Source organism: Pelobates fuscus, chromosome 7, assembly GCF_036172605.1.
Source record: "Pelobates fuscus isolate aPelFus1 chromosome 7, aPelFus1.pri, whole genome shotgun sequence".
Classification (NCBI taxonomy): domain Eukaryota; kingdom Metazoa; phylum Chordata; class Amphibia; order Anura; family Pelobatidae; genus Pelobates; species Pelobates fuscus.
Genome location: NC_086323.1, coordinates 71,718,082 through 71,732,580, shown reverse-complemented (window position 1 = coordinate 71,732,580; position 14,499 = coordinate 71,718,082). Strand labels below are relative to the sequence as shown.

Below are 14,499 nucleotides of genomic sequence, written 5' to 3'. Positions count from 1 at the left end.
AAGGAGAGAGGCCCATCCTTCTGGTAGGGGTACTGCGAATTCGCAATAGAGCTATGGGTAAGAGAACGTTCCACTTAAGTTGGGTTTCCTGACACATTTTAGCCAACTGGTTCTTTATAGTTCTATTCATTCTCTCTACCGTACCAGAACTCTGGGGTCTATATGCAGTATGAAGCCTCCACTTTATACCAAGCATATGAGTCAGTTGTTGTAGGCACTGATGAACAAAAGCTGGACCATTGTCCGATCCTATAGAACAGGGTAGTCCATATCGGGGTATTATTTCTCGTAGCAGGAATCTTACAACTTCTCCTGCTTTCTCTGTACGAGTAGGACATGCTTCTACCCAGCCTGAATAGGTGCACACAATTACTAGCAGGTAACGATGTCCACCCGATTTAGGCATCACTGTAAAGTCTATTTGTAGATCGGACATGGGGAGTCCCCCCATAAACTGGACTCCTGGTGGCTTTACTGGTCCTTGTCTTGCATTATTTTTAGCACACGTTACACATCTTCGTACAATGGCCTGAGTTAAGTTGGACAATCTAGGTATGTAGAAATGTTTTCTGAGAGATTCTTCAGTACTGTCTCTCCCAGAATGTGTCCCGTTGTGATAATTTTGGACAATTTCTACCGCTAGTGATGCTGGTATGACTATTCTTCCATCTTCTAGCTGATACCACTTGTTCTCCAAATACTTTCCCGGTTCAGTCTTTAACCACTCCTCTTCTCGAGCTGTATAAACTGGAGTCCATTGGGACAGTGGAGTTGGTATAAGAGCAGCTATATGCCCCACATACTCCTGTCTTCCTGATTCAGCAGCACGCTTAGCTGCACTATCTGCCATCCGATTTCCCTTGGTTACATCACCATCTCCTCTCAGATGCGCTCGACAATGTATGATACCGACTTCTTTCGGCTCCCACACTGCTTCCAATAGTTGTAGGATTTCAGCTGCGTACTTGATTTCTTTGCCTTCTGAATTCAGTAGTCCTCTTTCTTTATACAAAGCTCCGTGGGCATGAGTGGTTAAAAACGCATACTTGGAGTCCGTATAGATATTCACTCTTAAACCTTCAGCCAATTGTAACGCTCGTGTTAGTGCTATTAATTCTGCCTTTTGTGCTGATGTTCCTTTTGCCAGTGGCCGAGCTTCTATCACCTTGTCTATTGTTGTTACTGCATATCCTGCATAGCGGATCCCTTCTTTCACATAACTACTGCCGTCAGTATAATATTGAACATCGGGGTTCTGGATGGGAAAATCACGAAGATCTGGTCTACTTGAGAATACTTCATCCATTACTTCCAAACAATCATGTTGACTTTCAGTAGGTTGTGGCAAAAGGGTAGCTGGATTTAAGGTGTTTACAGTCTCTAAATGCACTCTTGGGTTTTCACACAACATTGCTTGATACTTGGTCATACGGCTGTTACTAAACCAATGATTTCCTTTGTAATCCAACAACGTCTGTACTGCATGTGGGACTCGTACATAAAGTTCTTGACCCAGAGTGAGTTTATCGGCTTCAGCTACTAGCAGGGCGGCTGCAGCTACGGCTCTTAGACAAGGTGGAAGTCCGCTGGCCACTGCATCCAATTGCTTAGACATGTAGGCAACAGGTCTTTGCCATGATCCCAAGTACTGTGTCAATACTCCCACAGCCATTCTTCTTTGCTCGTGTACATATAAGTAGAATGGTCGTGTGTGATCAGGTAGACCTAATGCTGGGGCACTCATCAAAGCCTTCTTCACATCTTCAAATGCCGTTTGCTGTTCTTGGGTCCATAAGAAGGGGTCGTGCTCTGTACCTTTGATAGCTGCGTACAGAGGTTTTGCTAGTATCGCATAGCTGGGAATCCATATCCTACAGAAGCCTGCTGCCCCCAAGAATTCTCGCACTTGTCTTCTATTCTTGGGTATTGGTATTTGGCAGACAGCTTCTTTTCTCTCTGGCCCCATAATCCTTTGACCTTCAGAGATATGGAATCCCAGATACTTGACAGTTGGCAAACACAACTGAGCCTTCTTTCTAGACACCTTGTATCCTGCCTTCCAGAGAATGTGCAGTAGATCGTGCGTTGCTTGCTGACAGATTTCTTTTGTAACTGCTGCTATCAACAAGTCATCTACATATTGTAACAAGACACACTCTCCTGGGATGGACTCGAAATCCAGTAGATCTTGACTTAGGGCTGAACCAAATAGGGTAGGTGAATTTTTAAACCCTTGGGGTAGTCTTGTCCAAGTCATTTGGCGTTTTGAGCCCGTTACAGCGTTCTCCCATTGGAAAGCGAAAATACATTGACTTTCTGCGGCAATTCGGAGGCAAAAGAAGGCATCTTTGAGGTCTAAGACTGTAAAGTAGGTAGCCCCGCCCGGAATTAAAGCAAGCAGGTTACATGGATTGGGTACAACTGGATGTATACTAACAACCGCATCATTGACTGCTCTCAAGTCCTGCACAGGTCGATACTCATCTGTACCGGGCTTTTGAACAGGCAGCAATGGGGTGTTCCAGGGGGAAGTACAGAATTTTAGGATACCATACCGTATGAACTTATCCAGATAGGATTGGATGTTCTTCTTAGCCTTCTGCGGGATGTGGTATTGTCTTAGGCTCACTGGATAAACCCCAAGTTTTAGTTCAATTTTTATAGGTGGAATATTGCGGGCCAGTCCTGGTGGGTTGTTCTCTGCCCAAACTCCTGGTATGTTAAATAATGTCTCATCACTCCTAGGGTTTTGGCTAGTCAACACTGTATAAAGTCGCCACTCTTCTTCCTTTGGTACGGATAATGTCATGATACCTGAAGGTCCATTAAACTTTAAAGATGTTGTTCCATTTGGTAGGAACGTAATCTGCGCTTGTAATTTTGATAGCATATCACGTCCCAGCAATTGGACTGGACATTCAGGCATATAAAGGAATTGATGTTTTACTACGTGGCCTCCCAATGTACAGAGTCGACTTTTAAGAACCGGTTTTTCAGCACTTCTTCCAGTTGCTCCTATCACAGTAATAGTCCTTCCAGATGGAGGAGCAACTAGATTAGTCACCACTGAATGTTCAGCACCAGTGTCGATCATGAACGCACTCCTTTTTCCCCCTATTGATACATCGACCATAGGCTCCGCTCGACCAAGGGGGATGGAGCCCGGTCGGTATCAATAGTCCTCCATGACCGTGTCAGCCAATCCCACGAAGTCCCTACCTTCTCTATCGCGGGACCTTTGCGCTGCTGGAATATACCTGTCTTCCCTAACACTTCCTCTGTTCCCATTACTCCCTCTATAACCATTACTCCCTCCGGGGCCTCCTCTACCTCTCGCTCTGCCTCTAAAGTTTCCGTAGCCTGCCCTGGGTAGGTCTCTCTCGTACTGCTCTCTTTGCGGACATTCGTTCCTCCAATGCCCTTCTTCCTTGCAATACGCGCACTGATTCCTACTCAAAGGCTCCCTACTCCATCTACTATCGCCTCTATCTGGGCCCCGTCTATCTACGCCTGCGATCGCTACCGCTAGCATATCAGCCTTTTTACGCATCTTGCGCTCTTCCTCCTTCTTGCTTTCTGTTTCCCTATTCATATAAACCTTATTCGCTACCTCCATTAGTTGGGTGATTGACATACCTGCAAACCCTTCTAACTTTTGTAGCTTGCGCTTAATATCTCCGTAAGCTTGGCTGACAAAGGCGGAGTTCACCATTCGGGAATTATCTGCGTCTTCCGGATTAAAGGGGGTATACAAGCGGTATGCCTCCAATAATCGGTCATAAAAGACACTGGGCGCTTCATCGCTTTTCTGAATCACCTCAACTGTCTTCGACATGTTAATAGCTTTCTTTCCTCCGGCTTTCATGCCAGCAATTATAGCGTCTCTATAGGCTCTGAGTTGAGCCATATCAGCACCATTTACGTTCCAATCGGGATCGGTGTTGGGATAATGTGTTGCGGCCCATGCTGATGGATTGGCTTGGTTTAAAGTACGGGCTTTATCCTCTAGTGCTTTAATGGCTGCTTGATTTATTCTTGTCCTTTCCTCATTGTTAAATAAAGTCATTAATAACTGCTGGCAATCAGCCCATGTCGGGTTATGTGTCTGTACTATTGAGGTGAACAGATCAGTCATAGCTTGTGGTTTCTCGGTATACGAGGAATTGTGGGTCTTCCAGTTTAAAAGATCGGTTGTAGTAAATGGGACATATACGAAGACAGGGTCAGCGTGTGCCATTTGACCTGCGGCATCGATATAGGCTGACCCGGGATTCAGACGAAGAGGCATCTGATAGTGCTTTAATTGTTGGGCACCGGTCAACTGTCGGGTCTGTATGGGGCTACGTGGAGGGGCGTCAGTCATGGGTTCCAGTCGGGGAGAAATAGGGTATGGGGATGTGGGAGCTTGGTTTTGGGAAAAGGTGGTAAATAAAACACTTCGAGTCGAGCTAGATGAAGCTTGACCGGAAGTCTGAAGTGGCGCCAAATCAGGATATTCGTTTTTAATGGGGGTTGGTTCTGATTCCGGAAGGGGAGATTTAGTACGAGGGGGGGTGGATCCTGTACTGGAGGAGGAAGCGGAAGTGGATGGGGGTAATGAGGGGAGGGCTGCAGGTCTTCCTGCATTTGCGTCACTTCCTCTTAACGGAAAGTAAGGGGGCGGCATAGGGATCTCGGACTCAGGGGGCGTGTCCAAAATGGGCCTAACACCAGTCCTAGTGGACGAACAAGTCCTAGCTACCATGAGGCGACATTGCTCCTCGTGGCATGTCCGGAGCCATTTTGGCGAGTCATTTACGGCCTGTCTCCAACAATCAACATAAGGAAACTGGCCGTAAAGTTCAGGCCTACCTGATACAGCCACGTGTAAGCGCTGTACCAGAGTTGGATCCAAACTGCCACGTGGCGGCCATGCCGCAACCAAAGTAGGCCACTCCCTAGTACACAAAGTGACCAAACGTACAGGAGACATTTTAACCCCCAAATCACAAGTTTTGAATCCCTTTTTAAAATTCTTCACCATACAACCTAAGGGATCCGGGATCGTTGACTGCGACGCACCCATACTTAACAATGGAACGTCGTCGACAACGAATACTATACACGCGTACTATTCGACAGTCACACCCGTTTCCTCTGGCAACAGCACCACGTGGTACGGTTACCAAGTGAAACGTACACAATAACAATAAACACTCAGGGAATTCCCGTACACACACAGCTGCTACACCAGTCACTATATAATCAATATTATGCCCTTTGGCGTAACTATACAGTCACCCACGCTATAATTCTCTATATACGAATTACCCGTCTATAACACACCCCAGTAACATCGTCTTTTACAAATAGCGGTTACAGTACGGTTAGCATAGGTCAAAGCACAAGTTAAGGTCACAATACAATTATTAGTGGTTATGGTGTTAAACATGCAATGGACGACAATGATTAGTACTTATATACAGTGTCAGTAAATATACAGGGTTATGGTACCGTGCACTATAATACAGCAACACACTATTAACACTCTCGCTAGACGGCTGAGCTCGCGCTATCTAACAAGATATACACTTTACTAAACAATCGTTAACACATTTACAATTCCCAACTAAACTATTGGCCAGTACCTTGATGGACTACCTAAAACTATATACACCCGTTTTGGTTAGCCACACTGCCCAATCACCACATATAGCGAGCTAGAGAACCGAATTTACACAGGCGCCTCTTAGTCGCACTATCAAAAGTCTAGTGGGTTCCAAATTTACACGCCTTCCCACTTAGCCCAGATAGGTTGAGAGCTAGCGAACCGAATTTACACAGGCGCCGCTTAGTCTCCCGGTCCCTCCGACCTAGCGAACGTAATATACACCCTAGAACGCTAGTCTAGACAAGACACCGGTGTCCGGCTAGGGCTATTTACACCAGGACCCCGCCTGACTAACAAAATCAAACGGTCTGACTAAAGAGCGTTCGATCGAGCGGTGCGCCTTCGCTCCTTCCCTCCGACAGAGGGGGCAGATACACAGATTCAAAACCCCTTTGGGCCTACCGCACAATCGGTATACCCCTAGTGGGTCCTGCCGTCTAAAACAGCAGTTGTCTTACCTCCTCGTTCCTGAACCTGAGTTCACACTCATCGACGGGGACACCCCAGCACTTCTCACGTAGAGGCCGATGATCTCCTGGACAACAGACCAGTGGCGCCGAGACGAAGGGAGGTCCACGCAGAAGTTCAGGGGTGCAGCCGTAGAGAACGTGGGCAAAGATAGACCGTCTCACGCCTCTGCCTCTCAGCTACCGTTGAACGATGAGCTTCCCGGCCAATGCACCAAATGATACCGGAGAAACTGACGGAAGCCAAGCACAGAGAGATGGACACAGGTTTCTTCAGGAAGGAAGAGATTCTTTATTGGATCACCGATCGGGACTCAGAGGGACTAACGTCACCAAAATACAGCAAGTTCTGAGCCCCGGACAATAGTGCAGGCTCCTTATATAGGCATATAACTCCTCCCATATTAAGCTCCACCCGCACATTCTCTTAACCAATCAACACAAATAAGAATTAACTTCCTGTTTGACCGCATGGCTTGTCCAGCACAATGGAGGAGGGGGAATACTATATCCTGTATTCTTGCACATGCTCCGTACACTACTGATCGTATCTTGCCTCGTGCAACCAACTGATCGATACGTCAGCATATGCACGTACACATGCCACGTGGTAATCTCGGCCTACTAAATTTATTTTTACCGAGATTCCACCACACTCTTTTATGTTTTTTCCACCTCGATAGATAACATTTGGTTTATTCTCACTAATACCAGCAAGATCATTGTCTGTATTTAGAGCATGCCAACATTTATTTAGAAAATATTTAATATATTTAGTTTGTCTATTAAAATCTAAAATAATGGGGATACCTTTTGGGTCTGCTTTATTTCTGTTTTTATGCTCCAAAATCTGATTCCTATCTAAAATATTAACTTCTTGTAACTGTTTATCCAGCAGTGTAGAGTCATAATTTTTTGCTAAAAACTGTTTCTTCAATTAATTAGATTGTAATACAAATTGGTCCATATCACTGCAATTTCTTAAAATCTTTAAAAATTGGTCCTTGGGAATGTTCTGTAGCCAAGGTGCATAGTGGCAAATATTGATATCTATAAAGCTATTAGCATTGACCTTTTTTAAAAAGGTACAAGTTTTAATTTGGTTATCTTCAATATATAGCTCGAAATCCAAAAAATGCACCCTGGTACTACTACAACTGTCTGAAGTTTGCCAATGAACATCTGAATGATTCAGAGGAGAACTGGGTGAAAGTGAATAGAGCTCTTTGTCATCAACTCAACTCGCTGTTTGGATGAGAAGGAATGCTGCCTAAGACCCCAAAAACACCACCCCCACCGTCAAACATGGAGGTGGAAACATTATGCTTTGGGGGTGTTTTTCTGCTAAGGGGACAGGACAACTGCACCGCATTAAAGGGACAATGGACGGGGCCATGTGCCTTCAAATCTTGGGTGAGAACCTCCTTCCCTCAGCCAGGGCAATGAAAATGGGTCGTGGATGAGTATTCCAGCATGATAATGACCCAAAACAGACAGCCAAGGCGACAAATGAGTGGCTCAAGAAGAAGCACATTAAGGTACAGGAGTGGGCTAGCCAGTCTCCAGACCTTAATCCCATAGAAAATCTGTGGAGGGAGCTAAAGATTTGAGTTGCCAAACGTCAGCCTCGAAACCTTAATGACTTGGAGAGGATCTGCAAAGAGGAGTGGGACAAAATCCCTCCTGAGATGTGTGCAAACCTGGTGGCCAACTACAAGAAACGTCTCACCTCTGTGATTTCCACACAGACTGATCATTTCTTTGTCAGTGGACAAACGTTCAAAATCCACAGGGGATCAAATACTTTCCCCCATCACTGTGCATACAAGGACAATGAAACACGGTTGACCTCTGATCAGAAATACAGTAGCATTTGATCAAAAATACTATATAAAAATGTACTCTCAATGTAAACTTTAGCAGTTATTACCCAATACCATAGTACCTCTAGTACCTAAGAAATACAATCCCTTCTTCATTACTAGAAAAAACTTTTACAGTCTAATACATATAGAGCTATGTAACAAGGTAACACTATAGTGTCAAGAGTACAAACATATATTCCTAACAAAGTGTTTAACTATTTAGGTACCTGTCCCCCCTAAGATTGCAGTACAAAGGTGTTCAAACATGCTGTGCTGGTCTCAAAAGGGCTGGCCTCGCCTGACTCTGCCTCCTAGGCTGAGATCATCAAGATTGAATCTCAGCCAATTCCATACTTTCCCATTGGAAAGCATTGGGAGGCTATTGTGCATGTGTGGCAAAATGCCGCTCTGCACAAATCAGCATCTTCTCATAGAGATTCACTGAATCAATGCATCTCTATGAGGAGAGCGTATAAATGCTGGACATACTTGCTGCATCCCCTTGTGGGGATGATGACTCTTCCAATTCTAAATATTATTGGAAGCTGCTGTTGGTTTTCTAAGAGCTTTGATGAAATGCAGCCACCCTCACTTATCAATATCATGAGACCCAGAACACTTGTTCTCTGTGATGGATTACAGAAGTGAGAGCCACTGTGAGGCCAGTTGTGTTGTTACTTAGGGCATTTAGGGAACTATTAACATTGCTGGAGTAAAGTTTTTAGCCCTGTCCACAATACTATTACGTCATCTATATATCTGCCACAATTATTGACTTTTTGGTAAATGGTGTAATTTCTTCACAAAACATCCCACCATGCTAAATATACATTGGCATTCACAGGGGCACAAGATGTTCCCATAGCAATGCTTTATCCACAGAGATGCTGGTCCCTTGCCTCAGACTCCTTATCGCCTGGGTGTACTCAGCATCCTTGTGAGGAAGTTTAATGTAGCAATACAAGGTTAAGGTTTGTACCAGTGGAGGCTCATGAATAGGTATATTTGGGGAAGTGCCCAACCAGTTTTTGTGGGGAAAAGAATTATTTGCAGTAGTTTAGACACTAACACAGTTATTCCATAAAGTAAGAATTCAAAATGAATTCAACGTGCATTTAAAATTTGGTAAAAATTGCTCTACCTATTGCATGGATATCTTTATAGTCTACCAAGCTCTGTGTATTGTATAGGTATCTTTGTAGTGTGCCAGGCTCTGTGTACTGTGTACTGTGTATGTTTCTTTGTATTGTATCCAGCTCTGTGTGAAAGGAGTCTGGTATGGTTATGGTATTTACTCATTGTAAGCCAGTCTGTCATGACACACAAATATATCTATACAAGAAACCTTTGAGTTGGAGAACTGCCATTGTCAAGTTACCTTACTGTTCAATTAATAAGTCTACTAGACATTGTACATGTCTGTAATCTGCAAGTGATAAGACAAATTCTTTGCATTCTTTGATGTCTTTCTATTTGTGTGCTAGGTGTAAAGTTCGTTTGCGTTAATGAATATTAGCAGTAGGTATGAAATAAATTATTGTTCAGTAATGCAATGTGGTGATTATAACCAATCAGATAGCAGTATTCTTGGACTTTGTGTTTAATACATGTCCATAGGTGGCATTCCAGCTGAAGTGGTAGAGGTTAACACAGTAAAGGAGTTTAAGCATGTGTGGGATAGACATAAGGCTTTCCTAGACTTAAGATAAGACCAGGGACTAATGAAAGTATTTAGGAAATTGGGCAGACTAGAAGGGCCGAATGATTCTTATCTGCCGTCACATTATATGTTTCTATGTCCTTCAAATGAATTTCCTATCATTCATATTAATCACAGGAAAATTTGTTTTGAAAAAAAAAACAAAATTCAAATTCTGCAAACCTGGAATACTAGCCTGAAAGAAATTCCCTGTCCATAGATCAAATTTATAAAACTTCATTCATCCAAATGCAACTTAAAGAGACACATGACTATATTCCTAATACTACAGTGTGAAAAAAAAACAAAAAACAATTAGCTGATATAAAAATGCAGAAGCACTCCAAACTGGAGGGAAACCTCTAATAACGTTAAGACCACAAAACTTAAGAATACAAGGAACGTTCCAGTGGGAGATAGTGGGAAAAAAATGAGTTGAACATACATTGAATTAAAACAATAAAACATTACTTTTAATAAACATGTTAAAATAAAAGTTATGTTTTATTGTGTTTTGATTCAATGTATGTTCCACTCATTTTCTTCCACTAACCCCCACTGCCAAATCTCCCTCTGTGTTGCCTTGGCTCCTCCTTGTCTGATGTAATTCTGGAGGCAAGCCTTCAGGATGTAGGTGTCACATCCTGTTCCTAGCTGCGGATCATTCTGGCTATGGCTTCTGGTATCCAGTACTCTTTTTACAATTCTTGTTTTTTTGGTTTTCTATTCTATGTCTGATTTTCTTTATGCTGGATTCTGTGTTCATTCCTTTTATTCCGTCCCTGGATTTCCCAGTCTCTTGGATTCATTTAAATGTTTTATTTGCCACACCCGTTTGTTTTCCATCATTCCTTTTTGTTTCAGTGTCCTGCAGGCAGCTGCTCAAGGCTTCTGCCCTTTCTTGCAGGTAAGTGCTATATATGTCTTCTTTGGTTCTTTTAGCGAACATTAGGCAGTGTAGGACCTGCCAGATATGTGGTACATTGGCGTTGTTGGCAGGCTAATGCAATGTATGATCATATAATGTGACTAAATCCCCATGATTTTCATATATAGTGCTTAGTTATGTCTCTTCTTGTTTTGCCTATCTTGTCTTGTTTTAGCTTGTATACCCAGTCCATGTACAGTCCTGTCCAGTCATGCCCATGTTATGTTCATGTTTCCCTCATGTCTTGTGTACATGTTCTGGGTTTAGATTTCTATCCTTCTATGGTTCTGGGTTCTACTAGTTCTGTCTTGTTTTCATGTTAGGTGCCTGTTCTAGTCTTGCCTTGTTTCTGTACTGGTTACATGCCTGCTGCAGAACATCCCTATTCAGCTCCTGGAAGGTCTGCTTATTTCCAAGCTCCTGGTTATTGCTGCAGAACCTCCCTATCCAGTTCCTGGGAGGTCTGCATATCTTCTAGCTCTTGGGATCCACTGTAGCTGCATCAGGGACTTGGTATGTGTCCGCACAAATGCTGGTGCTCAACACCAGAGGGCATGTGGTTACCCTGCACCAGGCCCTGATAGTCCACTTCCACACTTAAGTCTCCGCTCATCTCCACATCAGGCACAGGGGTCCCGGTCTTCGGACTGCCACCCGTGACAGTAGGTCCAATACAAAGCGCCTCACAGAGGAGCATTGGGGACTGCAGGAACATGCGCAGTGCTCATTGCTGTGCTCCTATGAGAATTATTGCATGCAATGATTATCTAAGGCAGACCGTGATGGCACTGCGCATGTGCGCGTGTTATCAAAACAAGTTACAGTATGATAGTTGGGAAGTAACATTCCTGCTTCTCATACCCAGAGGGTTAAAAGCATGACTAATTAATTTAATAATGTGATTTTGGGACTAATAAGGGGTGAACAACTGTAGGCACTATAAAAACTTAATCTAGATGAAGTTGCTATAGTAAGTATAGTGTTCATTTAAGACATCTATACATCTAACAAGTCTAAGGCGTTTGCTACTAAAAGATTATTATTTTTACTGTTGAATATTTAAATCAATTTTATTTTGTCACGTATACTTTTCTGTTCATGAAAATTTGTTTTGTGTTATGAAAATGAATAAAATAATGCTTACAATTTCACAAATGTAATATTCTGTGATTATATAGAGCTTTGCATTTTAAAAACTCACGTTTAATTTAAAAGTGTAGAATATAGAGAATGTGTGCCATTTCTTAATAATGCGGCTAGTTTGACTGTATATATATTCTGTACTGTTTTTCACACCTTCCTTTGTTTTCTAGTATACAGCGCACTAGCTGAAAAAATATATCCTTCAAAGCTGCCTATCATTTTTGCAATTACACCAACCTATGCAAGACTTGTGCAAAAAGCAGATCTCACCAGTGTTGCGAATACGTTTCGCCAAGTGCCAGCTTTACACTGGATTGTGGTGGAAGATTCTTTCAACAAGACTAAGCTGGTCAGTGATTTCTTAAGAATATCTGGGATTGAGTACACTCATCTTTGTGCTAAAACCCCAAAGGAAGTGACAAGATCGAGAGGTGCTTTACAGCGAAACAAGGCCCTTACCTGGTTGCGTTACATGTTCAACTCAGGCGAAGCTCCACCAGCGGTTGTATATTTTGCTGATGATGATAATACTTACACCTTAGAGCTTTTTGAAGAGGTAAGTTCTATGGATGAATCCAATATTTCAATATAATCTGTAAAGTGAACACAGAACTTGCTTTTAGAATCAGCCTGAAGGCAAGATAAACAAGATTCAGTGCCAGCTACCATTTATTATAAGGGCTGTGAAAGTTGGTGTCTGGTTAAACCCAGTTCTAGGTGATCCGTGAATTATCCCCAATTTAATGTAACTGCATACATGACAGGCGTATAGTCGCCATATGGGCAGGTGAAATCCCCCACCCCCAAAACACACTGACACTGATGTATGGGTCAATATGTCCATAGCTTTATTAATATTGATAACAATAAATTAAAGTCATTGCCCAGCCCCCATCCCGCCATATAACACCATATGTCCCAAAAACAAGAGGCAATGACCCATCCTTTCTGTAAATATAAATACCATAACAAAAACAACAAACATCATAAACATAATACAAGTGTCAAACTTTGTTAAATAACCATGGTAGGGGTATATCCGGATACCCCTACCACCCACCAGGTTCTGAGCCACCGCCGAGCTCAAAACCTACCAAAGTTCATAACGAACTGTTTAACCAAACTATTTACCAGCAGCCTAACTGCCCTATTCTATTTACTCTACCCCAGAGCCTGTTTGTCCCCAAACTTTTCTCTCTAGCCCCCACCACTGTGACCAAACAGGAGCTAACACCCCTTACCCTTATGTGGGAGGGTGGGAGGAACAACTTAGGCCAGGTAAGCAGATTAAAAGTGCCTACTTTTAAAATGGCTGCCTATTTATACTGGGCCAACCCACTTTACACTCTAACTCCACTCCCACATGGGGCCTTCCCCCTTTGCCCACCTCCTAGCTCTGTCAAGCGCCTGTTCCACTAAGCTGTGCTTTTTCCATAGGGTTACATGATGTCAACATTTGTGAATCAGTCATGCAAAATATTTTTTCCATCAATCCTCTTTTCTTTTTAGTGCTGCTGGTGGATAACAATGTTGGATCACAAAACTGGATTCAGTCCACACCGATTCAGAAATAGTGAGATAGCTGGACAAAACAAAAGAAAATACATGTCTGAAATAAATGTATATATAATCTGATTAAAATGAGGACTAGGATAAGGAAAAACTTTATCAGTGAAAACAGTGCCAAAGTGTACTAAAAAATTTACAGCTTCAAGATGTTGCCATGAATTATGTCATTATGAGGACAGTAGTAAAATGCAGAAAAATAATAGATTATTAAATATGTTGAATGAAGAATATAACCCTAACTCACTTCTGAAAACCTCACAAATGAATTATTGACACTGCAGTTAGGGCAGTATAATCCCTGATGGAATGGATAAAGCTTAATATATAGGGTACAGAGACATACTCAAAGTTGTGATGTGGGCTAGTCCATTCGGACTAGCTGTGCTTTACATAAAAGTTAGCAAGGCTCAAAGGGGCACACTCACTGCTCAGATCACTTGCCCAACAAAGACCGTTCAATGAGTTGTACTGGAAGTTTGTGATTGGACAGTCAGCAGACAAGAAATCTGCAACCTTTGCAAACTGCTTTTAGAATATACCCCCAATCAAACATTGCATAATTAAATGCATGCGATCTTTCAATGTAGGTATATTTAATAAATAGTATTTTTTATTTTTTCGTTAAGTCATTTAAAGTATACTGTTATCTGTAAGTCATGAAGAATAGGACATCAGATGGGGATAATTAGGATAAATGCATTTCAGAGAACGTGACAATGGTTTTAATGAAATGGGAAATGCTTTTCAGAAATCGTGTAATGGGAGGACAAATTGGTGTTAGTTTAATAGGGATGTAATGGGAAAGTGACTTACAGGGGGTTTAGCGAAGCAAGTGTTTTTTGTAGATATAATTTCAGGAGCTGGCTTTTAACAAGCAGGGGGACTGGATACAAGCAGTAAAATATATTGGGCTAAACCGGCACAACATTGTTATTTTACAACCATTGTTCAACGTAAGCAGATATTGTTTGTGGTGTAATAAAGATGTGCATTCCATTTTTATTTAAAGGTGAAACCCACAAAGTTAGAAATAGTTGTGGGTGAGAACGTTGTATACAAGGCATTGTAAACTTATATGATAGGAAATTAAAGACTCTCAGATACCTGTTCAAAAATGGAATGAGGCTATTTTAACACTTTATCACCAAACCCAAAGTCTTCATTTAGCCTCGCTTATC

At 42.4% G+C, this 14,499-nt stretch overlaps 1 protein-coding gene across 1 annotated transcript in view; it reads left to right on the top strand.

The window, feature by feature from the left end:
- LOC134568673 (galactosylgalactosylxylosylprotein 3-beta-glucuronosyltransferase 1-like) overlaps window positions 1–14,499 on the top strand; it is a gene marked incomplete at its 3' end in the record, with an annotated part of 56,279 nt that overhangs the window by 22,812 nt on the left and 18,968 nt on the right. The window contains exon 2 of the mRNA XM_063427324.1: window positions 11,923–12,308. Coding sequence (XP_063283394.1) covers window positions 11,923–12,308 — 386 coding nt within the window. The remainder of the gene's footprint in view (window positions 1–11,922; window positions 12,309–14,499) is intronic.